The sequence below is a fragment of the Heterodontus francisci genome, chromosome 7, assembly GCF_036365525.1.
Source record: "Heterodontus francisci isolate sHetFra1 chromosome 7, sHetFra1.hap1, whole genome shotgun sequence".
Classification (NCBI taxonomy): Eukaryota; Metazoa; Chordata; class Chondrichthyes; order Heterodontiformes; family Heterodontidae; genus Heterodontus; species Heterodontus francisci.
In genome coordinates, this window is record NC_090377.1 from 29,609,829 (window position 1) to 29,633,824 (window position 23,996).

General features: G+C 41.5%; 1 protein-coding gene across 1 annotated transcript in view; it reads right to left on the reverse strand.

The window, feature by feature from the left end:
* Positions 1–23,996, reverse strand: part of kif5c (kinesin family member 5C) — a 149,303-nt gene that overhangs the window by 47,906 nt on the left and 77,401 nt on the right. Inside the window, exons 5-11 of the mRNA XM_068034489.1 lie at positions 20,719–20,767; positions 19,472–19,527; positions 14,611–14,698; positions 8,265–8,389; positions 7,347–7,451; positions 4,276–4,424; positions 1,494–1,642 (exon numbers count right to left, since the gene is read on the reverse strand). Coding sequence (XP_067890590.1) covers positions 1,494–1,642; positions 4,276–4,424; positions 7,347–7,451; positions 8,265–8,389; positions 14,611–14,698; positions 19,472–19,527; positions 20,719–20,767 — 721 coding nt within the window. The remainder of the gene's footprint in view (positions 1–1,493; positions 1,643–4,275; positions 4,425–7,346; positions 7,452–8,264; positions 8,390–14,610; positions 14,699–19,471; positions 19,528–20,718; positions 20,768–23,996) is intronic.

A 23,996-nucleotide genomic window follows, 5' to 3' on the forward strand; every position in this document is an offset into this window, starting at 1 on the left:
TCCAATAAGTATCTAATTTCATCACACAGGCAATTAGTTAATTATTATTCCCCTGTGGACAACTAATTTCTAGAATCAAATCCTGAAAATTAATTATTAGCAGGGAACTTTGGAATTTGAATTGCCCATGTAAAAAAGATAAATCATGGTGCAATCCACAAAGTCCACAGGGTGGCATGTTTAATTTGCATATAGACTTAATCGGGCCAATTGTGAGAAAATATTTAATTATAGTTGTTTGGTAACAGTTTGGCAAGAGCTCATCAATAAAAAATTCAATTAAATAATAAAGGACATGCAAGAGATGCTTGTACTACCCTGAGGTAGTTAGATTATTCAAATTCCAAGCAATGGAAATATAGAACAAAATATGGTTAATCTTTTAGAAAAAAATCTTCAAATAATGCTAACCTTAATTAACTACTCAAAAACTCTCTTCTGCAGAGTTCAGTCAATTCAGTAGTTCTGCTGATGAAAATTTATTGCACAAGGAATGAAAGGTTTTAAGAACTCAAGGCCAACTCATTAAGGTATTGAACTTGTAGCTACTGCATTATATCTGTGGAAGCAATAGTGCTTAAACATAAGCAAACTGTACTGGGGAACTGTATCGGCAATATATAGATGAATGTGGATATGTCAGTGTTGAAATGTAACTATGTGAGCATCACTGGCAATTGGCCATCCCTAATTACCCTTGAAAAGGTGGTGGTGAGCCACCTTCCTGAATTGCTGCAGTCCAAGTGGCGTAGTTACACCAACAGTGCTGTTAGGGAGGGTGTTCCAGGATTTTGACTGAGTGATAGTGAAGGAACAGTGATACAGTTCCAAGACAGAATAGTGTGTGCCTTGGAGGGGAACTTGCAGGTGGTGGCGTTCCCCTGCATCTGCTGTCCTTTTTCTTGCGGTGATAAAGGTCATGGGTTTGGAAGGTACTGTCAAAAGGAGCCTTGGCAAGTTGCTGCATTGCATCTTGTAGTGCAGCGCAAACAAAATAACAACTTTGAATTGGGAGATTTATGGCCTTGTTTATATTATGGGATTGCCATGAGCCAGGCAGCAGCCTGTAAAATAGCAAATCTGAAATAAGTGTGATCAGACACCAAAATTCAATTTCACTGAATTATCTGACAATAATTGTCACTAATGGAAAAACAATACGACTCTCAGTATTTTGAACTAATTGTGCACACAGTTATTCTCTTATTGCTGATTTCATCATGTGATATAAAGCATAATAACTAATTACATTAGGAAAACAACTCAGTGGAAGTGACTTGGTTTAAACAAAAGTATTAAACCATGCATTACACAGAGTGCACTATGGACTAAAAGGAGGTATTAAGCAGTAATTTTCAGAAATTTGTCACCAATAAATACGTAGATTTTGGTATAGCCCATAGTAAATTCCATACTTGCTCTCTGGTTTGCCATCCATTAAATTTCACTTAATGGTTATAGCCTCAGATTAAATCCAGCTTTGATGAGTTTACCATTTCTCCATCTGTTTAATTCCATCTCTAGTCGCTGAAGAGCATTCTTCAAGGACTTGTTTTTCTCTTTTTCCTTCTCATATTTCTTCTTCCATTCCTCTGCCGTCAACTCCAAGTTGACAGATGCAGTATTCTTGATGGTCTTGGCTCTATTAGAAGCAAGTATTTAGAAAGAGAAATTTACTGCATAGGGTATTGGTATTGGTCTTGGTCATCTTGCTTCAGTGAAAACAAATCAACAGGCTAAGGAAACTCATTTCTTCTCAAACTGAAGTACATCTTGACAAGGAATTATACATTGCATGTTTCAACAACAGCCAAAAGAAAAAACGTTAGTTTTGTTTGCATCAGTGTACATGTAAAGTTATCTCACTGTAAACAAACATGTCGTCTTCCTGATGAACTGTCCAATATCACTTCCTCACTTTCCAACGAAGCATAACCTTGGGAGGTAGACTTCCCCCACCGTCCCCAGAAAACAACCAGTGTCACAAGAAAGCAATGACCAAGGAAAGGCCATCTGGCCCATCTATCACACTCCCTTCACAAAGCATGTCCGAGCTGCTTTAGTACAGACTTAGCTCTACCTACTTAAATCATCTGAGGGAAAGTGTCACATAATTATTTCTTGATCCCGAAAGGTCATGAAGAAAAGCTGCAGTTTTTGTTTTAACCATCCCTACATCTACACTATTCACTTCATCTACAGTCCTTCACAGACAATGTTCTATAAATTGACCACCTACTGCCAACCTTTCCCCAGCTTAGGTAGTATAGAAAACATTATGGAATATCTTGGTCTGCATAATAACCTCAAATACCATTTGGATGGGAGCTTTTCTAAACCTTAAAATTATTGTTGGTGTGGCATTGAATGGTTAACCAAATGTTAGTTTGGGATTTTTCAGCAGTGCATAGTTATGTAACATTAAATCTTACAGATTTCAAATGATTTGTTAAAACTTGCAGATTAACACACCCATAATTGACCGGCCAATAAGATGGAAACATCAATAATCTTAATAATCAGTTGTGAATTGCAATTGGGAAGCCAGGTGGTAACTGACTGATATTGCTGGAGGATGGAGTGTAAAGTTAGCAAATTCATGTTTACTGATCAGGCATTAGAAATTCCCTCCTGAACAGAGTCAAGGAGCAAAGGGACATATTATTTGAGACTAATGACCACCAACCTTCATTTGCATTCTCTTTATCTATCCAGTCAGCCTATTGTTCAAAACACTGAGATTTGTCAAACACAACTTGCCTTTAACAGATCCTTTTTGGCTGTCCTTGACTTGGATAATGCTTCCTCAATTTACTTTATACATTCAAAATATGCTCAGCTCCTCTTGATGACCAAGGGCTGAATTTTGTTGGCGTGGTGGGGTCCCAACACAGGGCTGAAAAGTTGGGGGCAACCCCGCCTGAGATGTTTGGGGTCCCCCGGCTGCATTTTCAGCGCTCAGATAATTAACTGCCCGTCCCTTTAAAAGATGGGAGCCTGCCTCCAAGAGCTGCCAGCCAAACACCGGAAGTGGTGGCCATTGGTGGACTCCGACCTCCCAACAAAGTAAGCGGGTCAGGGGTCGCTGAACCAAATCAGACAAGCCCCAGTGAGAGGAGTGGGCATGGGGGATTGGTGAGGATGGGTGGGGGGGGGGGGTGGGCGGGGCGTGTGTTGCTGCGAGGGCAACCCTTACTGCCGGGGACAGCCCCTCTGTGGGCCATAGATCAGGCGGGCCCTCCCACCACCAAGGAGGCCCCTTTAATGGGCAGTTTCCCCATGTGATGGGGAACCCACCAGCCATTGATAAAATCCCAGCATAGAGGGAAGTGGCCCTTAATGGTCTCAATTAGCCTCTGGGCATGAAGGCCATCCTCCACGTTCCCCGCAGAAGATCAGGCCCAGTAATTCCGGTGTCAGGCTCCGTTGGGGGCTGCTGCCGCTCCGATCTTCCGCCCACCACCCCCCCCACCACCGCCTCGGAGCCCGACATTGGGAGCTGAAAGAAATTCAGCCCATAGTTAAATACCCTCAAGATGGAGTATTTGATTAGCTTTGTTGATAAGACCTTTGAAATTGATTACAAACATTGAATAGTCAATATTCACATCCAAAATCTTTTCATTTTATTTATTTAGAGATACAGCACTGAAACAGGCCCTTCGGCCCACCGAGTCTGCGCCGACCATCAACCACCCATTTATACTAACCCTACACTAATCCCATATTCCTACCACATCCCCACCTTCCCTATATTCCGCTACCACCTACCTATACTAGGGGCAATTTATAATGGCCAATTTACCTATCAACCTGCAAGTCTTTGGCTGTGGGAGGAAACCGGAGCACCCGGCGAAAACCTACGCAGTTCACAGGGAGAACTTGCAAACTCCGCACAGGTAGTACCCAGAATTGAACCCGGGTCGCTGGAGCTGTGAGGCTGCGGTGCTAACCACTGCGCCACTGTACCGCCCCTTTTCGCTAACAAAGGAATGTGACTGTGAAGTCCATGCAAAATGCATATCTCATTAAACTGCCCAGTCTACTCATAGCTCAAAGACCCACAAGTCAAGCGGAATCTCTATAGAATGCTGATTCTTTTTAAATAAACAGTTTAATTCACACAAAAGAACTTGCAAAATTATCTGCAGCTAAGTTGCTAGCAATTTAGTGAAGGCATACCTCATATATGACCCTACGGTCACATTTAATCAGTTGTCACTCTCTTGTGAGCTTACTTTAAGCACAATAAGCCACTTCAGAAGAGACACCTACCTCTGGCCAAACATAAGGGTGGTTTTTGATTCAGCATCATTAAAATTGGAGGGTGAGCAACAGATAATTATGGTGGTGCGGCAATTCCCACCAAGGGAATCCTGTAGAATTCGGGTCATTTTACTGTCGCGGTATGGAACATGTGTTTTCTGTAAATAAAGAAAATATATTCATAGAATCATAGAACCTTACAGCACAGAAGGAGGAGGCTATTTGGCTCATCATGTCTGTGCTGGCTCTTTGAAAGAGCTATCCAATTAGTCCTATTCCCCTGCACCTTCCCCATAGCACTGCAACTTTTTCCCCTTCTGTTATAGGTAACATGAAAGGCAACTGATTTGAAATTGAAAAATGGTAAATTATCATTCGTAATTGGCTACTGGTACAGTTTTCATCTTGTGGAATTAAATTAATATTTTTAATGTCTCAAATATGTCATTCCATGGGCTTTCATTCAATTTTCTTTTAAAAGTTGTAATCTAAAGTTTTTCTTTGGGATAGAGAGCGAGAAATGGAGGAAAGAAATAAAGGTCTTTATGTTAGACACTTGGAAACATGTCAAGCCATTCATTTGTACAACATTATGCTAGGAGATATTATATGGCTTGGAGTGGGGAGTGGGATGCAGGCGAGATTGGAAATAGGAGAAAAAGATTATATTCCACGTACCATTTAGCATTCATTTCTTTTAATATTTCCTTTTCAAATGTTGTCTAACTAATTATATATTTCCAGCAATTTTTTATTCTTGGTTTCAATATTTGCCAACAATGAGTAGCTTTCGTACCTCTAACCATTCTTTTTCTCCCTTCTCCCACATCTTCTTCCCCTGCTCTCCTGATGACGTTAACCCCTTGCTGGGGTCGATTTAATCAACAAAGGACGTCCTCCAGTACATTTTCCGAGTGGCCATTATCCATGTGTGAACAAATGGCAACAAGCTATTCACCACAGGAGGCATCATAACCAAGCCCAATTCATCATCATCTAACCACCACATATGGACTTTCAGCAGATAGCAAACAGCAAAAAGATAATTTGGACAACTTTCCACTTCCTAACCCAGGATGTTGAGGCCAACTCCAGGGACCCTATTATCACCCTGATTTAGATCAAGCATAAGCTTGAAATCTAACTTGGGACTTTCCAAAAGCAAGATGCGGATGCTGAAAATCTGATATAATAACAAAAAATGCTGAAAATACCCAGCAGACCAGGCAGCATCTAGAGAAAGAAACAGCATTAACGTTTCAGATTGATGACCTTTCATCAGAACTTGGGACTTTTCTGATCTGTTCAACTCAGTTACTCTCTGGACAAACCTGACCCAACCAATGGGATACCAATCCAGGATATCATTTATAGTGAGTAAGTGACCCAAGACCAACACAATACGGAGATCTGGAAATATGTTTACAAATTGAAGCCTGCAAATGCCCACAAATATGGTCCATCCTAAGCATTTCAATCAGTGTCATTATATTTTTTCAAGGCTCCACTCTGTTCTGGAGCATTGCCAGATGTACATTGGGGTAGCAACAGAGCTATGATACAATAATAATAACAGAAAATGCTGGAAATGCTCAGCAGGTCAGGCAGCATCTGTGGAGAGAGGGACAGAGTTAACATTTCAGGAACCAATGACCTGAAACATCACCCCTCTTTCTCTCTCCATAGATGCTGCCTGAGCTGCTGAGTATTTTTAGCTTTTTCTGTTTATAAAGGTTTCCAGCATCCACAGTATTTTGCTTTTCTATGGCACAATAACTCTGATTATCTGACTCATGCTCGTTGTTATGAAATTACACCTTATATGCACTTCTATTGAGACTAAGATAGTGAACAGGGCTAGAAGAGTATCTTTTGAATGACAATAAATTAGTACTATTCACTTCAAATTGGATTGCAAAATGGGTTCATCTTGTACATAAAAACGAATACAAGAGCTAGGCTTAAATTCATCAGCAAAGATGACACGCTCCTAACAAACGGTGTACACAATAACAGAATTACTGAATCTAAAGCAAACATGATACTTTTGTGTACTTTTTGTTGCAAATTGAATGCACATGGAAATTAAATGAGATAAGTAAAGTAGGACATGGAGTTATAAGGTATCCTTCATTGAAATATCTTCTTAAAACACAGTCCATCTTTAACGCTACATGACTTCCCCAAAGCAAGTTGCAGACACCTGCAACCATATCAGACAAAAAAAGCATCTCTTAGGATTCCTATCATTGGCGTTATTGGGCCTATACAAAGTTAGCTTTCATCTTCAGACTATTTTTCTTTCCATTATACTGTAACGTAAATCTGTGAAACCTATTAAAACCCTGGCTAAGTGCATCATCTGCTTTATAGTCTAGAATCTCTTCATATAGCATACTGGGCCCAGACTCAGACTGGCTTCTCTGAGATCAGCCCAGCCTAGAACTTATTTCCCAGTTACACAAATAAGTGAAGGATCGACTATAGAGAGGCAAGTATACAACAGCCTTGGGTCATCTCCTCAGCAAATGTAAAGACAAGGATATGAGGTGTAATTTCATAGTAACAAACACACATCAGTTATCAGGGTTTCAGTGTTATAGCTTTATCGTTGAACCCACATACAACTGACAGAAGTGGAGTCATCCAAAATTAACCCAATGTTGTATGGTTTGATAGAAGCTCTGTACTTAAGTCAGTTACGATCACTCAACTGACCAGTTTGTTAACCAAATGGCCTTGGGTTTATGGCACTATTTTGATAATTATACTATGTAATAATGTATTCATTAATGCTTTCACTAATTGATAATCACATTTTTCAACTACAAGGTTGAAATGTTGTGCAGGTTTATACATATCCCATCAAACTTATGTGGTTAAACAGTTCTCCCTTGACAGTGCATGGGATGAGGATGAGTTGTCCATCACATTATGGCATCAATCCTTCCTTACCAATCAGATGGCATCATTCAAATATGAATTGGTTGAATAAATATTAACTGTGGTAAAATCACAGCATAAATACAAGGCAAGCAGGAAATTTCTGTGAATTATAATACTGTATTGAGAAGACTCACAGTTCCCTCAGCCAGAGCAGAAATCACATTCCCCAGAGCAGAAAGAGACTTATTGATATTTTTAGCTTCATCAAGGACAGCTCCTTCAGCTCCAGTCTTGCTGACCTAGAGTGAACAGATACAGACAGACAGTTTGGCATGAAGATGTTCGAACTAACTAGCTGAAATCTTTCTTGCATGTATGTATCAAAGTGATTGGATTCAGTCTTGTCAAAACAAACCTAGACATTATTTTTTTTTAAATTCAATCACAAAGATATTCAGCTTTCTGCAATGTGACTGATCTTAAAGCAATTCACGTCTTTGGGAATTGAAACAGTTTGAATAAAATCAAAGTAACATGGAAGCCTTAATGCAGCCTGAACAAGGCTTAATGTAGATAAACAGGTTAAAAGTTTGAATCTTTTTGCTCCAATTTGAAGCATTCCCTGGACTTTCACAATGATGTTAAGTAACCAAATTCATCGTGGAAAGATCGTGGCGAAAAAGTGCAACTGTAAATACTAGATTTTTCCATGGTACAGATTGCTCAGTAGATGATGTGAAGTAAAATCAAAATTTTAAAGCTACATGACTCACAATTGCTTTGTTAAAAAGTTATGAGTCAGCACTGAAAATCTAAAACGATCACAAAAAGTGAAGTTTTTTTTTATCAATTGTGGTATCACTTATAGTAAAGCAATCACAGAATGATTCAAATGTTTTTTCAAGTTGCATAGCAGTGGCTCCATGGATAGAAGCAAACTAATCATATTAAAACAGAGAAAAAAGCATTTTTGAGTACATCTTGTTGAGTATTAATAATTTCAATAAACTAAATGGGACAGGGGAATCATGTAGCTTTGATTTCTCTTCACACTTGTTACTTAAAGCAGAATCACAGCACCATGACTAAACATCCAAAAGAGGTTCCTTCACCTTTTCACTGCCAGCTAAATCTACAAGGTACAGTTTGCCACTGAGTTTCTTCTCCGTTTCCACGTTCTCCTGTTTAATGTTAATGAGGAAGATGCTGTGGCTTCGAGAACTGTGTTCATTCATGTCTGTATAGACACAAAAGAAGTTAATTAGAAGAGATAATTGTTTACTTGTGTAACTATGCACTGTCAAGTGAGATTCTAAAGTTAATTGGATAAATTTGAGAAAAATGCAGAGGTATGGGTAAAGAACAGGGGAATGAGAATAATTGGAAAGGTCTTTCAAAGAACCCGCACAAACATGATGGGCCAATGGCCTCTTTCTGTGCTGCAAGATTCTATCAAGTAACAATCGACATCACTAAATCAGCAACATCACCACACATCCACCGAGTTGGGACTGAATGAAAAAGGAATATATGTCACATTTATATTCCGCTGGAATTGTTTTGGTGCCTGCCCCCTTTAAGCTGAAAAGCAAAATTTGGGGTACCAGCAGCAAGACAGAGCAAGATAAGGTGCAACTGTTCAAAATTACAATCGTAGTTTTTTTTTGCTATGACTGCAAATACTGCATCTCTGTTCTGCACAGGCTGGTTGAGAACTCAGCCTGACTCTGGCCTGAGGAAAATGGCAGAAACTGCCAACAATTTATAATTTATCTACCATTGTAAGAGACACTGCCACTTCTGTTTTCCATTAATGATGTTTTTTTCTCTTGACAACTTAGGGAGTAACCCATGCATCACAGCACTGACTCCAGCAGTAACTGTCTAATCCAAGGGAAGCAACAGTTAATCTGATTTCCACTTAGTTGCTGTTAATGCTGCTCAACCATGTGTATTTTTCTTTTACCAATTGAGAATTTGGCATTTAAGGTGAGCAACCTGCATTTCTGGGAAGACTTTTCTGCTTGGAACTGTTCACGAAATGTGATCATCAGAGCAAAACCCATTGCTTTGAGTGATAATCCATTATCACACCAGGCATGCTTTGTACCAGAGGTGTCTGAGCTATACTTCATGAGCTGTACAATGGCATGGAGCCCTGGGAATGGGGGTAGTGGGGGTGGTGGGAACACATATAAAACCATGGTCGGTATATCTCAAGTTACTGACATTAACAGGTCTTGGATTTTCTGATTTATAATTTATCGACCAATGAAGCAACAGACTGAAGAGAGTCTTTTTCAAATTTCCAATGACAAAAACTTGTATTTATATAGCACCCTTCATGCAATAAAATGTCCCAAGGTGCTACACAGAGTCATTGTCAAACAAAATATAACACTGAGCCATAAGGAGATGTTAGGGCAGATGACCAAAAACCCAGTCAAAAAGGTAGATTTTAAGGAGTGTCTTAAAGGAGGAAAGCAAGTTAGAGAGGCAGAGAGGCGTAGGGAGGGAATTCCTGAGCTTAAAGGCCAAGGCAGCTGAAGGCAAGGCCACCAAAATGATGGCAATTGAGATTGCTCTTGAGGCTGAAATTAGAGGACTGCAAATATGTTGGAGGGTTATAGGGCTGGAAGAGATAGGAAGGGACGAAGCCATGGAGGGATTTGTAAACAAGGATGATGTTTAGATGTTTAGAGATACAGCACTGAAACAGGCCCTTCGGCCCACCGAGTCTGTGCCGACCATCAACCACCCAGTTATACTAATGCTACACTAATCCCATATTCCTACCACATCCCCACCTGTCCCTATATTTCCCTACCACCTACCTACACTAGGGGCAATTGCTAATGGCCAATTTACCTATCAACCTGCAAGTCTTTGGCATGTGGGAGGAAACCGGAGCACCCGGAGGAAACCCACGCAGACACAGGGAGAACTTGCAAACTCCACACAGGCAGTACCCAGAATTGAACCCGGGTCACTGGAGCTGTGAGGCTGCGGTGCTAACCACTGCGCCACTGTGCCGCCCATTTAAAAATCGAGGTGTGTTTAACTGAGAGTCAGTATGGGTCAATGAGCACAGGGGTGATGGGTGAATGGGTCTTGATGCAAGTTAGGACACTGATAGTAGAATTTTGGATGACCTCAAGTTTACAAAGGGTAGAATGTGGACAGACAGCCAGGAATGCATAAGAATAGTCAAGTCCAGAATTGCCAAGTCTAAAGGTAACAAAGGCATGGATGAAAAACCCACAAAATCTAAGACAAACAAATGAATCAGATATACAAAATACAAATATTTAAAGTGCTTTAATGATGTGTGGCCTGTGGACTGCAGTTTTGAACATGTCTCCTTTATATAACAAGAGTCCAATCTACCAACAACCAAAAGGAAAATAATACAACTCCAAGCATTTAACTAAGTCACTTAAGACTATTTGGGCAATAGTAACAAATACCTTGAAAATAATTTACCATTCCAAGAGCCTATTTTCCAATTAAACTTGTCACCTGAATTTAGTTGCTGTTTGAGGTTGAATCCTTTGGGAGGGCACACACACAAATATATTTTTAGGAAAAGTATTTTGCTGTAAGAACGATGTATGGCCAATCAGAAATGTGATTAATTCTGTAACCATACCACAATAGAAATCAATTTTTGAAAATAAGTTTGGCAAGTCCAATTTCAAATTAAATATGTCAGGTTACATTTATGCACCTGGTTCTGTGCGATCCTGAGTGGGAGAATCAGAACATTTACTGTTCAGTTTTTATGTGGTTTTAATGAAAAGCAACATGCATGCACACATATTAAAAGAGACACTCTGGAATATACAGAAGAGAAGGACTCAAACTTTGCATCAACTTCCTAACGGCTTAGTTGGTTTGCATTGCGATAGTTGAGCTATAAAGATGAAGAAAACCCCAGGTACAAGTGAAATGATCTGAGCCACGACGGTCGTAGTGATACACACACGGGCCGGAACTATCTCGGAAGTGGGTAACAACAACGGGACCATATGTGGGGCCCAAGCCACAGCAACAGTCTTCCCAGAGGCAGCCTCTTAATTGGCCAATTAAGAACAGCAGGCTGGCTTTCCATACTGCTGGCCCAATCAGAGGGCTGGCAGCTCTACAGCCTCAGGAGCGCCACCTCGAGAGGAGGCTGCAAGGAGAATGAGAGGGTGCCTCCATTTTGAGCTGCCCTTGCAGGGGATTTAGAATTTTATTTTCTCCACAGGCAGGCCCCAGTGATCCGAGGAATAACCCCTCCAGCAGCAGCGTCAGGACTGCGGAGGTGGCCTTTGCTGCCGGGGGGCCTGCACCTTGGGTCATGGTGCCTCCAGCTCTGATGGCCTCATCCCTGGGAAGCTGCAGGAAGTCTGCCGCCTTGCAGTTGGCCGTCTCCCCACATGGCGAGGGCCGCTCTGCCAGAAGCAATGCCGATGGCCTGGAAAGGTGGCCTTCAGTTGGGCCTTTAATTGGCTAAATTGGCTGGCCGCCTCCAGTTGGAGGGCAGCCGAATCACTGCTGTTCCAGCTGCTGAGAAACATACCCAGTGGCGGGACTGCATTGGGGAGTCATCCCGTGTTGCTCTCTGGCAACAGCCTCCCTCCCCACCACTCCCACCTTCTAGCCCCCCACCCAGGGGCATGGTAAAATCTCACCCATGGTCTCAGTATTCCTGAATTGGGGAAGTTGTGGCAAATTTGGATGTTGCATAGATACCTTCTTGGGGCCAGCTCACAAAACAATCTGAGCATCTTATTTTTGTAGGATTTGACTTACTCTGCCCTAGATCTACTTGTACAATGGTATTCCCTCATGATCAAAATTGGGTGTTACGTATTTTCATGTATGCTTGTTCACTGTCTCTGAAGGCAGAGAAACCAAACGCACTAACTGATAAGTTGCGTTATTTCACAGTATGGTGAGCATTGGGAATAATGGTTATGATCACTGTTACGACCTCAGTGAGGCCGTTACAGTTAAAAATGAGATATGAACGCCCAGATAAATTTATTGTAACAACTAACTAAATAGTACTGTGTAAGTAGCTGATAACCCAAATTACAAAGAAAGGTATTTACCTTCCTTCGAAAGTCTATGACATAGAAGAGGTCACTCAGCCCATCGGCTTATTAAAATACTTGAAAACCTCACACCACACCTATACATTATACATTACACAGTCCTCTTGATGGCGAAATCTTTGTGGTTAAAAGTCCCAATTTCCTCCAAGTTGAGTTGGTTCTCCCAGACCTTTTCAAAACCAATGTCCTCTTTGCTCACTTTTTGGAACACTTTCAACCTGGACGTCCATAAATAAGCTGAGTCCTGGTGATCCTGTTGGGTTTTCTCTTCTCCACAAACTTCAACTTTTCAAACAGATTCAAGCCTTCGCAGCCTTTCGCTGTATCAGGCTTCCAAGAGCAGGTGTTAACTATCGCTCTCTCTCTCTCTCTCTCAAGGCTGCCACCACTGGTCTTCTGTACAGCCTGCCTGCCTTCATAAAATCTGTTAAATTCATCTGGGCTCAAATATCAATAGCTTGTTTTCCTTTTCCAATATGCAAAGTCCAGAAGTCTGTTTCAGCTGAGCCACCTGGGCCTTCCATTGTTCCCAGGTGTTAACAGCTGCCAGGTACATTTGCATCTTTAGAATTACTGACTCCTTGGCCGGGATTTTATCCTAGTCGGATGGGAGACTTTTCAGTCGGTGGCGAACCCGCTTCCACCTCGCCTGGGGATCCGACCCGTATTTTGCAGGTCGCCAGGCTTCAATTCATGTGAAGCGGGACTTCCACCTGCTTGAGGTAGGAAGTCCCCCTAATAGAGCAGCCGACCTTTCAGCGGGCCGGCAGCTCTTAGTCCCAGCAACGGCACCGGGAGCAGTGGCCACTGCTGGGACTACAGCCCAGCATGAAGAAAAGATTTCGATGAGCCTGGAGCAAAGGTAAGTTTTGGTTGCCTCGCTGGGAGTAATCGGTCAGGCCCCAGCGAGGCAAGGGTGGTCAGTTGGGGGGAAGGGGGACGTGTTGGGGGTGGTTGGGGTAGCGGGGGGTGGCCCTCCAACAGGCACAGGGTGCCTGCTCATGGGGGCCCCCCCGGGATGTTCGAGAGCCGCCTGATTTTGTCAGGCAGCATCTCTCAGGTCTAGGATGCCCACTTGCCACGCATAAAATCCACGTGGAGGTGGGCGAAGGCCCTTAAGTGGCCGTTAAGTGGTCACTGAAGGCTCGATTGGCCTGGAGCGGGCAGGCCGTTTTTCGTTGCCGCCGCCCTGCGTAAAGTGTCAGCGGAGGTGGGAGCAGGTCGGGAAGGGCTCCCGGAGCCTCGCGCTCCATTTTATGCCACACCCCCACCCAACCCCGCTGTTTGGGGTGCCGTAAAAGTCAGCGCCTTGTTTATGATCCAAAAGTCTCGGAGGGTGAAACCCATTGTTCTTCAGGTGTTACCCTGCAGTCTCTGTTTTTCAAAAGAAGTCTTTGATCTGTTTTCTCTGTTGCCTTGGTAACCAAGATTTTGGTCTTGTCCTTAAGCAGAGTGGATGTGAGGTCACCTGACTTCTCGGACTCCATCTTAAACTTCTAAAAATCACAGGTTTTAAAACATAATCCTGTTACCAAGTCCAGCATTCAAAACAATCAGACCCACTTAATTTAATCAGTACAACTTATCCTCATGTATTAATTTAAAATAAAGAATTCACCTTGCTTTTTCACATCGCATCTTACTTGACTTAAACAAGATAATTGCTAATTATTCTTTTCTGCACTCCCACATTCTGTCAACTTTTTTACCCCGACTATGTCATCAAATTCTATTTCAAGAAAAATTATTTTCTGTACTTTATCTCGCACTATTCACAACCAGAAAAGTGATCAAAGACTTTCCAAACCAAGAGGTGTGAGTTGGGGTTGAATGAATTGCTTATTATTTACAGTCTATGAGGAAATAGCATCAATGCTGGTTCTTGGTATCTTGGCTACCTGTCATGTAAGAAGCCCTTTGTAAAAAAAAACTTGTGTTAACATGACATCAATCTGGATTTATATTATGCCTTTTACAGACAAAATGTCATGGTAGATCCACAGAGGGAGAGAAGAAGTAACAAAGCAAAGAAGGGAGGCTTACGGCAGGTAATACTTTAATCTATAAAATTAGTTACATATTAGTTAATATACAAATTCTACTACAGTTCTTGGAAAAAATAGGTTAAAAAGGTTGTCAATGAAATATTTGGCCTTCATCCTTTCAGAAGCAAAATTTACCCATCATTTGCTAAAGAAAATCAGTCTCAATAGAACACGTTGTGTAAGAACCAATGAATAAGAAAAAACTATTAAAACTTTCATAGCCAAAGTTGCAACTTCAACTTTCATAGATTAGATCAAAGCCCCCAAACTCATGGAAAGGTTACTGGAAGTGACAATAACCAGTTACTTACTGGTGACAGCTACATGACGGTTAGCCTTTCCTTCATCAATAACATCCATTACCTCTTCAGGACTGGAGACAAACCTCTCCGTACAGCCCTTTTAGAAAGTTTACAAAAAAAGGTTATTGGAAAGACTTTTCAAAAATTACAAAGCACACAATAAGTCAAACATTGTACCTCAGCTTAACACTGCACAGCATTAATACAGCAACGGTGAATAATAATTTTGCAAATAATTTTGTTTGGGTGCTATTATTTTGGACTCCCATTAGAAATAATTCTCAAAAATGACTCACTCGCTAGCTTATGAATGGGAACATAAAACCAATTCCTCCCAATTGCACACGCCCTCAAATACCTCTCTAACTCACTCTTAAATCTCTCCAGCTTATCAGCCTCCCTGAGCACCTCGCTCAGGAGGTTGGGATGCTAATGTGGGGAGATGAAGAAAAATGATTTTATGCAACAAGTTATGATGATCTGGAATGCATTACCTGAAAGGATGGTGGAAGCCGATTCAACAGTAACTTTCAACAGGGAATTGTATATACAATATATTGTATATACTTGAAAAGGAAGACATTGTGCAGGACTCTGGGGAAAGAGTGAGAGAATGGAACTAATTGGATAGCTCTTTTAGAGCTGGCACAGGTACGATGGAATGAATGGCCTCCTTCTGTGCTGCATGTTTCCTTGTGTTATCTGTCTTATTTTCAGTGCATACTTTGGCATGAGCTTGTGTGCACCATTGTGCAAACCATGCACATGGTCTGGGGCTCCAAAAGTAGTTTGGTTTTGCTAAAATTTCATGAAAACTGAGCAGCATTGCATGTGACCACTCAGCACAAATATGTTGTTCTATCTCAAATTTACTTGGTCAATATAATTACAGCACATAATACTTTCTGTAAATCCCTTGGGTTGGTTTGCCTCCATTATTGCAGTCTTCACGAAATAGCTGAACTATTGAGGCAATAACTAAATCTAGCCGACCTCAGGCTGTGCTTACAGTAGTTAGAATTTGTGGCCTTAAAACTAGCTTAAACACAGCTCTATCTTGACAACAGCATAATAGATTATGCCGTCTATGGCATGCTGTGGTATTATATATAAAACAGTTTTTCATCCAAGTCACAGTGAGCAATGCCAAAGGGAACTGTACTTGTTATAATAAAATCTACATCCACTTCTTTATAAACACAATGTTCTGTGTTGAGACATTGGATACAGAACTTGTTCCATTTGTAAGTGGTACCTACACAGTTGTGCTTAGAACATTTAAGAACTTATTCAACCTTGCTCTTCCAATGGCGTTTGAAGACTTACATGTGGGCAATCACCATTTTTGCTTCGGTATTGAATACGCTTTGCAACAATGATTGTCATGTTATGAAAGGATATCTCCAAGTTTTTCTTGTTGATGAGGTGGGGAATGAGCTCAATGTTTGAATGCTACTCTATTCCGTCAGTTAGTAAAGTGTTAATTGTTGCACCTTTTGTTCTCACCATTCCCATGGTGAAGGAACCCATGCACTTGGCGCATTCGCACATCCTCTTGGAATAGCTGAAAACTTTGGGATATGACAAACCTGAAGCACTATCCTACCATTCTTCGCCACATTGATCTGACAATTTTTATTGGTTTTCTCCATTCCATGATGCTGGAGATGGACCAATGAATCATTCAACGGGTTAAGTCGACAACCAATAATAATTGGTGTCTTAAAAGTTTGGGGACCATTTATTCACAATATTGTCCATGGGGACACTCAACAACTTTGTAGAGGACACCAATAATTCAATTCTCACAGTCCCTCAAGATGAATGTTTAACAAGAACTCCGTTCAAGATGTTGTCAAAAGTTCACCCAACTATTATGTGTAACTTATAGTTTTATAAATTGGTGGACTTAAAAATTTGTAATCCCCATCAGTAATGAGGCGTTAGTGAAATAACATGTGACTGAAGATTTTTAAAACTCTTTGATAATTAAGATTGCAGGCAGAGCTGTAGCAGATTGCCATTACTTTGGATTGAATTAGCGATCTGGATAGTTGGGAAATAGTTGATGAGCAGGGAATCACTTTTAATGCACATAAATGCAAGGTAACATCACTAGGGAAGGGAAATAATGAAAGGTATATAAACTAAACAGTTCTACGCTATAGGACAAAACACAGCAGAGGGTCCTGGAGATACTGGAGAATAGCTCACTGGATCCAGTGGTGCACTGTGCGGAGGCAGTAAAAGATAGCTAAATGGATTTTGGAATGTATAGCAAGAGGAAGACAGCAAAATTCCCATTAAGTGATAATGGCTGGAGATCAATAATGGCTTGATTTTTAACCACAGTGGGAACACAGCCTAGCGAACAGCTGGCCTAAGAGTGATAGCTGGGAGGCTCAGTGAATTTCAGTGGAAGCCCTGACTTTTTTGCCAATTGCCTTAAATCGGTGTCCTCTGCTTAGTAACACTCCTGCCAGTGGAAACAGGAAGAACCTTGTACTGAAAACTCAGAGCAATAGCTGCAAAATAATGTTTTCCAAACATTTCACTGTTGAGATGCTGTACTGCGCATTCATTTGATAAACTGGAAGTGGATGGGACTGAAATTATGCTATCATATGTAAACTGAAAATGGAATTTGAAACCTCATACCCTTACTTTAAAATCTCCACTCCTATTTCCTCCTCTCCTTGTAGTTAGGCTATGATTACTTTGCAACACTGTTAAATACAGTAGAAGTATGACTGAAGTGTTTGACATAATGGGCTGGATTTTACCAAGCCCATGATATCAGGTGTGGGGGGGGTGGGGGTTTGTAGAAGATGGTGCCGGAAGCAGTTCGCCACTGGGCGATGGAATCTGGATTTAAATATTTAAATTAATTACTAGCATAAATTTAAATTAACTTACCTTCAATCTTGCGGGCCCGCCGCGATCTTCAGCGCAGCAACCGGTACACCCGTGCCTTCAATTCCCCGTCCGGGGAAAGCTAGCATGACACTGGTGGGGAGGGGGGAGGAGTTAAGATTTTCAATGCGGGGGGGAATGGGGTCAAATAAATGTAACGGGCGTAGGGGATGGTGGGAAGGGGTGAACTTTAAACTTTGTGCAGTCTGCGGAGGGGCAAAGGTCAGATTTAAAAGGTAAGTGTTTTATGGGGGGGCAGGGGGAGAGGGGCAAATAATTAACTTAATTGTTATTGGGAGGTGGGAAAGGGGCATTAGAAATTTATTTGATAAATTTTGGGGGGGGAATACTGCTTTAAAAATTCAAATTGACCGTTGCCCTCTAAAAATGGTGCCAGCGCCTGCGCACAGGCAGCTGGTGCCATTTCTGGCGTCAGACAGCCCGCCCCCTCCATGTGATTGGCGGGGGGGGGAAGGGGTGGTAGGCCGCCCCGGCTATGTATATGAGCCACTGAACGGGAGATTGCGACGGCTCTTTGGTGTGCGGCCTGCTCATGCGGGCCACCATTCTTTGAGCTCGCTGCAAAGATTGGCAGCGGGCTCTTAAAATCCAGTCCAATGCGTTATGGTAAGTATTGACTCAACAACCATTTAACTTACAGAGTCAGTCTTATGGAGTTCAAGCAGATTGTTAACTTTAATGGGCAAACACTGTCTCAGTTCCAGGCAAAATGGCCTGCGTGGGTCTATTTAAAAGACATTTCCCCCATATTAACTTGGAGGCTGGGAGAGAGCTGTTCTGCAGTCAGGTCCTACCGAACTTAACAGGCACTGCTTAATAATTATCGCCTCTGTTTCCCGAACGCAGCCAGTCATAAGAACATAAGAAATAGGAGCAGGAGTGGGCCATACAAACCTGCCCTACCATTCAATACGATCATGGCTGATCTGATTGTGGCCTCAATTCCACTTTCCTGCCTGCCCCCCCATAACCCTTGACTCCCTTGTAGATCAAAAATCTGTCTATCTTAGCCTTGCATATATTCAATGATCTAGCCTCCACTGCTTGCTGGGGAAGAGAATTCCAAACACTAACAATCCTCTGACAGAAGAAGTTCCTCCTCATCTCCGTCTTAAATGGGAGGCACCGTATTTGAAACTGTGCCCCATAGTTCTAGAATTCCCCGCAAGGGATTGAGAGGCTGGTTCACTGACAGGTGGGAAGGCCTGCAACACCAGGCCGCAGCCAGGGAGTGACGACGAGGGAAGGAATAATCATGGACCATGGATGGATCGAGTGTTAGGAGGGTGGGGGCGTGGGGAAGAGTGAGACATCAGAGGGAACAGACATTGGGGGGCTGGAGATTGGAAGAGTCGGTGGGAGATTGTGGCTTGGGCGGGTGCCTGATTATGAAGCAGGAGGGAGCAGGAATGGGAAACAGGTAAGCGTGATCCAGCAGGTAGGTGGAAAGGCACTTGAAAGGCACTTAATTGCTGGGCCCAGCAGTCCTCACTTCCCTTTAGCTGCAGGAATTCCTAAGGCCAGGAAATTTAAGCTAAAATTTCCCACCATCGTTATAAGCCAATATAAGAATGGTTTACCAAGCTAGACATTTCTGGGTCAGACATTATCTTATGAATTACTTGCAAAAAAAGTATAATTTCTTTTTCAAATTTTCACTGTTTAAAATGTCCTAGAGTTTCATAATGCACCCATGTAAATCTAAGCTAGTGCAAGGAATTGATCCATTGGAGTGAGACAACTGTAAAAGGTGAAACACTTTAATCATTCATTGAACAAAGTCTAAATAAGGCTGCCATTCCGCAGAGGTTAAAAAGAGATTTTGACAAATCCATCGCCAAGTAGGTTGATTGACTTATTACACATTACATTGCATTGATCCAAGGACTCATATTATTACACTGAAGTTAGTAAGACATACAGAAATAAGCCTTACCTTAACAAATGGTACTCTATTTTTATCCTCATGTACTGAAAGATTTGTTTTTGAAACTGTAAAATAAAATTAAGTCAGTGAACAATTTATAAAGTAATTGTGTTTATATCTTAACCTGCTGATGTTGCAGTAAGGTGACCATTTGATATAAAGGTCTTCTTATCAGATGTTCTGTTGCTTCTTTTATTAAACAGAGTAGAATGTCAATTGGAATTCATGCAAATTCATAAATGACAGATTTTACTAAATAATTCTTTGTAATGGAACAATTCCATTGTAAAGCACACAACATTATCATTAAAACTGAGGTGGATGGAAAGAAGTGCAATGAACCAACTAATCATGCTCTTGAATAAGGTGGTCACTGAGGTAGTGACTTCACTGAAAAGTAAAATGGGATGGTGCGTAAAATAGCAGTCAATCCGATAGTAACAGTTTCCCACTAGGCGAGTTAGGTAAAGATAACCATCCTCTTTTATCCTACTTCTTCATAGTTTTTCATATTCCGTAATATGGCTACCTTACATGTAAATCATTTATAGAGATGTAAATAAAAAAGATCTCAATACAAATCCATGCGACATCATCACCAACCACATCCTTGCAATCAGAAAAATATCTATTTACCTCTAACGTCCATCTGCCAGCCTTTCTGTATCCATGTGATTATATTCCCTTTAATACCTTGTGCCTTAGTTTTTGTGGTAAGTCTCTTGTAGCCCCTGATCAAAAGCCTTCTAAAAATCCATTTCTATAACATTCACTAATAATTCCCTTTACATACACTATGATTTTGCCAAAAAAATTCACCGGAATTAGTCAAGCATGACTTGCCATTTACAAATCCTTGATGACCATCTCTGATGAGACCATGCCGTTTTAAGTGTTTACCAAGTTCACACTATAATATGGACTCTAGAGGACTGATTTTCCTCACACTATTAGATAGATCTATTAGATTTCTCAAGCAGTGAAGGTAGTTCACCCAGTGCCCTAGGAAATATTCTTCCTTCAACCAACATTTTCCTTTCCCCATATTTATCTTACTACTGTTCATGGAATCTATATGCAAAAGTGGCTAACGCATTTGCCTATATAAGGGTCACTGCACTTCACCATATTTGACCTACTGAGATGTCTGAGAGAGGTGATAAGATACAATGCAACTACAACGCCTCCTTATTCTGTTTATTGTTGTATTTACAAAGCACAGGTGCTGTATCTTAAAAATAAGAACATTTTCTTACCATCTAACAAGTCCCGAATTTTGTCCATGTAGATCTCAAAGTAGGAGACCTATAACAAAACACAAAAGATACTTTAAATAAGATCATAATCTCACCATAATGGAGGAGAAATTTGTTCGTGGAAATGGTGCATTGCTGACTTACCTCCATTCCCTGGTGTCAGGCAGCACTGCATGGCCCACAGCACAGCCTGCCCCCGGGAAAAGTGAGCTAAGTCTGCGTAAATCTTTCCTCAACTGTCTTTTACACAGTTTGTCACAATCATTGTATCTACATCTATAAAATGTGATGAATCCGGTTAAATTTGTTGACTTGAAGAATTTTTTCATGGGATATGGACAGCATTTGTTGCCCATCCCTAATTGCCCTTGACAACTGAGTGACTTGCTAGACCATTTCAGAGGGCAGTTAAATTTCAACCACATTGTTGTGGGTCTGGAGTCATATGTAGGCCAGACCACGTAAGGACAGCAGATTTCCTTCCCTGTAGGGCATTAGTGAACCAGATGGGTTTTTACGACAATTAATGATTGTTTCATGGCACCGTTATGGAGACCAGCTTTCAATTCCAGATTTTTATTAACTGAATTTAAATTCCACAAGCTGCCGTGGTGGGATTTGAACCCATGTTACCAGGGTATTAGCCTGGGCCTCTGGTTACTAGTCCAGTGACATTACCACTACATCACCACCACTCTGTAAGGAATACATGCTCCTGTATATGTCACTTCAAAAGGAGTCATTCCTATACAAATACATTTTGATTTCAAAGTAAAAATTACTTACTACAGATTATTTGCTTTGTTCTGCAATCTATTAAGGTGTTTGGTGACACATTTGGGAAACCAGGGACAGGATTATCCGTTTTGGGTTGGGACCCCAAAGAAGGTCTTGACCTCAAACCGAGTTGGGAGCAGCAACCCCTCATCGATTTTTGCTGAATTGGCCAATTAGTGGCCAGAGGGCACACTTGGTGTCCAATTAAGGATGGCGGGTGGACTCTCGAACCTGGAGGCCAATAGAAGGCCCTCTAGCACTGAAGGAGCTACAGCCTGCTGATACAGGTTAAGGGGGAGAGAAGGCGCCTCCATCTCAGGGTGCCCTCTCTGCCCTTTTAAAATATATGAAATAAAAATGGCCACAGCTGGTAGAACACCATTGTGGAGAGAAAACCCCTCCTTAAAGCAGCCTACAGCTGCAGCTGTAGCCAGGTAGGCAGCAGGGGTGGGGTAGTGTGGGGTAGTGTGGGGTGGTGCAGGGTGGGGGGGGTGAGGTGGTTTGCTCAAGGTCATCCTGGAGTACTGGCTCCCTCCAGTCTGCCATTGGAAGGCCGCCTCCAGGCCGGGGGTCATACAGGCCAACTGGAAAATTCCAGTCAGCCTCTGATCAATGGCCTTAATTGGCCTTGTAATTACCTTAACAAGCTACCCACCACTTGCAGAAGGGTAGCCGTTCTGCTCCCAATCTGGCCTTTCTGAAAATGACTCAGGGGCAGGACGGTGTCAGCAAACCCGCACACTGGCCGGCGGCGTGAAATTACACACCCAACAGCCTCAGTTCCCATTCCCATTAGCATCTGAAAATCCTGCCCCACGTATGGATTCGATAAACTTAGTTCATCTGTGGAGGCAAGCATCTTTTGTCCTCCTCTAGTCCAGTTTTCAACTTTGAAGTGCATTCTAGGCAGCGTGCTGTCCATTCTACCCCATAGCATTGCATCGCAGGTTGTGGGTATTGTCGCAGAGCTCCACAAGCCATTTATCAGTGTTAACACTATAGTGCTAGCCCAGTACAGACAGCAAAGTGTCATGTCATTTATCTTGTTGGTATCTGAGAAGAAAGTTCAACTTAAAAATTCACTAACTAGGCTGTCTATTGCTACTGCTTATCTGTCCATTTTATTAAACTTGTTCTAGTCTCCGATCTTCATTTTGAGGTTTGGTCAAAGGAGGTCAGCTTCTGTCTTGGCTTTAGCAGTTTCAAAATTGTGTAAGTAGGTTCTTCCAATTTGAAATAGGACAATAATTCTGCTAAGTAGCACACTGCATTTTTCATTTACTACATTAATGAGATCAGAGCAGACCAATGTTAGTTTCAGTTCAAAAGGTTCAGTTCCCTATGAATGCTATTCACATTTTGAAATTTTTGACACATTTTTTCAAAGAAAGGACTAATGAAAAATGTTACTCTTAAATGTGTTTTAAAGAATAGTGCGTTCACATAAAGAGGCACAGTGATGATAAATGGTAAAAGTGCTGTTTGCCCATAGACCATAATTAATAATAAATTAGTTAGTCAAACTGCCTCCACAATTGTTGAACATTCCACAACCATTGTGTTGAAAAACCTCAGATCTATTTCGACTGTGAACAGAAAATGATTAAACCAAAGAGAGATGAACAGGAAAGCAGTTAGATCCAGCAAAGGATGTGAGGTCAGTCAGCTTTAAAAAAAACCTAGAATGCTGAAGTCAGTCAGCCCCAGAAGAGGCCACAAGAAGGTTAGACTATGGAGGAGTAGGTAGAAGGTTTTTTTTAAGCTGGATGATCCACTGATGTGGGGAAACATAGCATGTTCATTGTAGTACATTATTATACACATGCAAGTTATATTCATTGAATTAATTGAATCTGTTCATAACTGTTGTTCTGAATGCATACTTGGTATGAAATAGAGTAGTTTAACAATCTGTATCTAGCTTCATCTCACCAAGTGTTTGGTTGGTCTGCATTCAGAGAGATTGATGCAGCATACACACACACACAAGCAACACACTTACCCAGCTCAGATCATAAGAAGGTTCTGTTGTTACACCTCTGGGTTACGTGATTATGCAGTACAGATGCACCCCCAACAATAAGATACTCAGCCCATTTCCCATTTACGGGAGCAACAAGTATCGCTGTACTTGAGAGAATATTCTAACATTGTGACAATGCTGCTTAAAGTCTATGCTGGTCAGACATAAAAGTGGGATACTAAAATCCAGGGCATTTAAGTGAACTCTGATTTTATGACTTACAAGTACATCACTGTAAAGAAGAAGTGACGGTTTAATCGCACATGAGCAGTTGAATTATAAATTCACTTGCCATTCTCAGATCATAAGAACATACATAAGAAAATAAGAACTAGGAGCAGGAGTAGGCAATTCAGCCCCTCGAGCCTGCTCCGCCATTCAATACGAGCATGGCTGATCTCATCTCAGCCTCAACTCCACTATCCTACCCGTTCTTCATAACCCTTCAACCCATTTCTAATTAAAATCATGAGAGGCT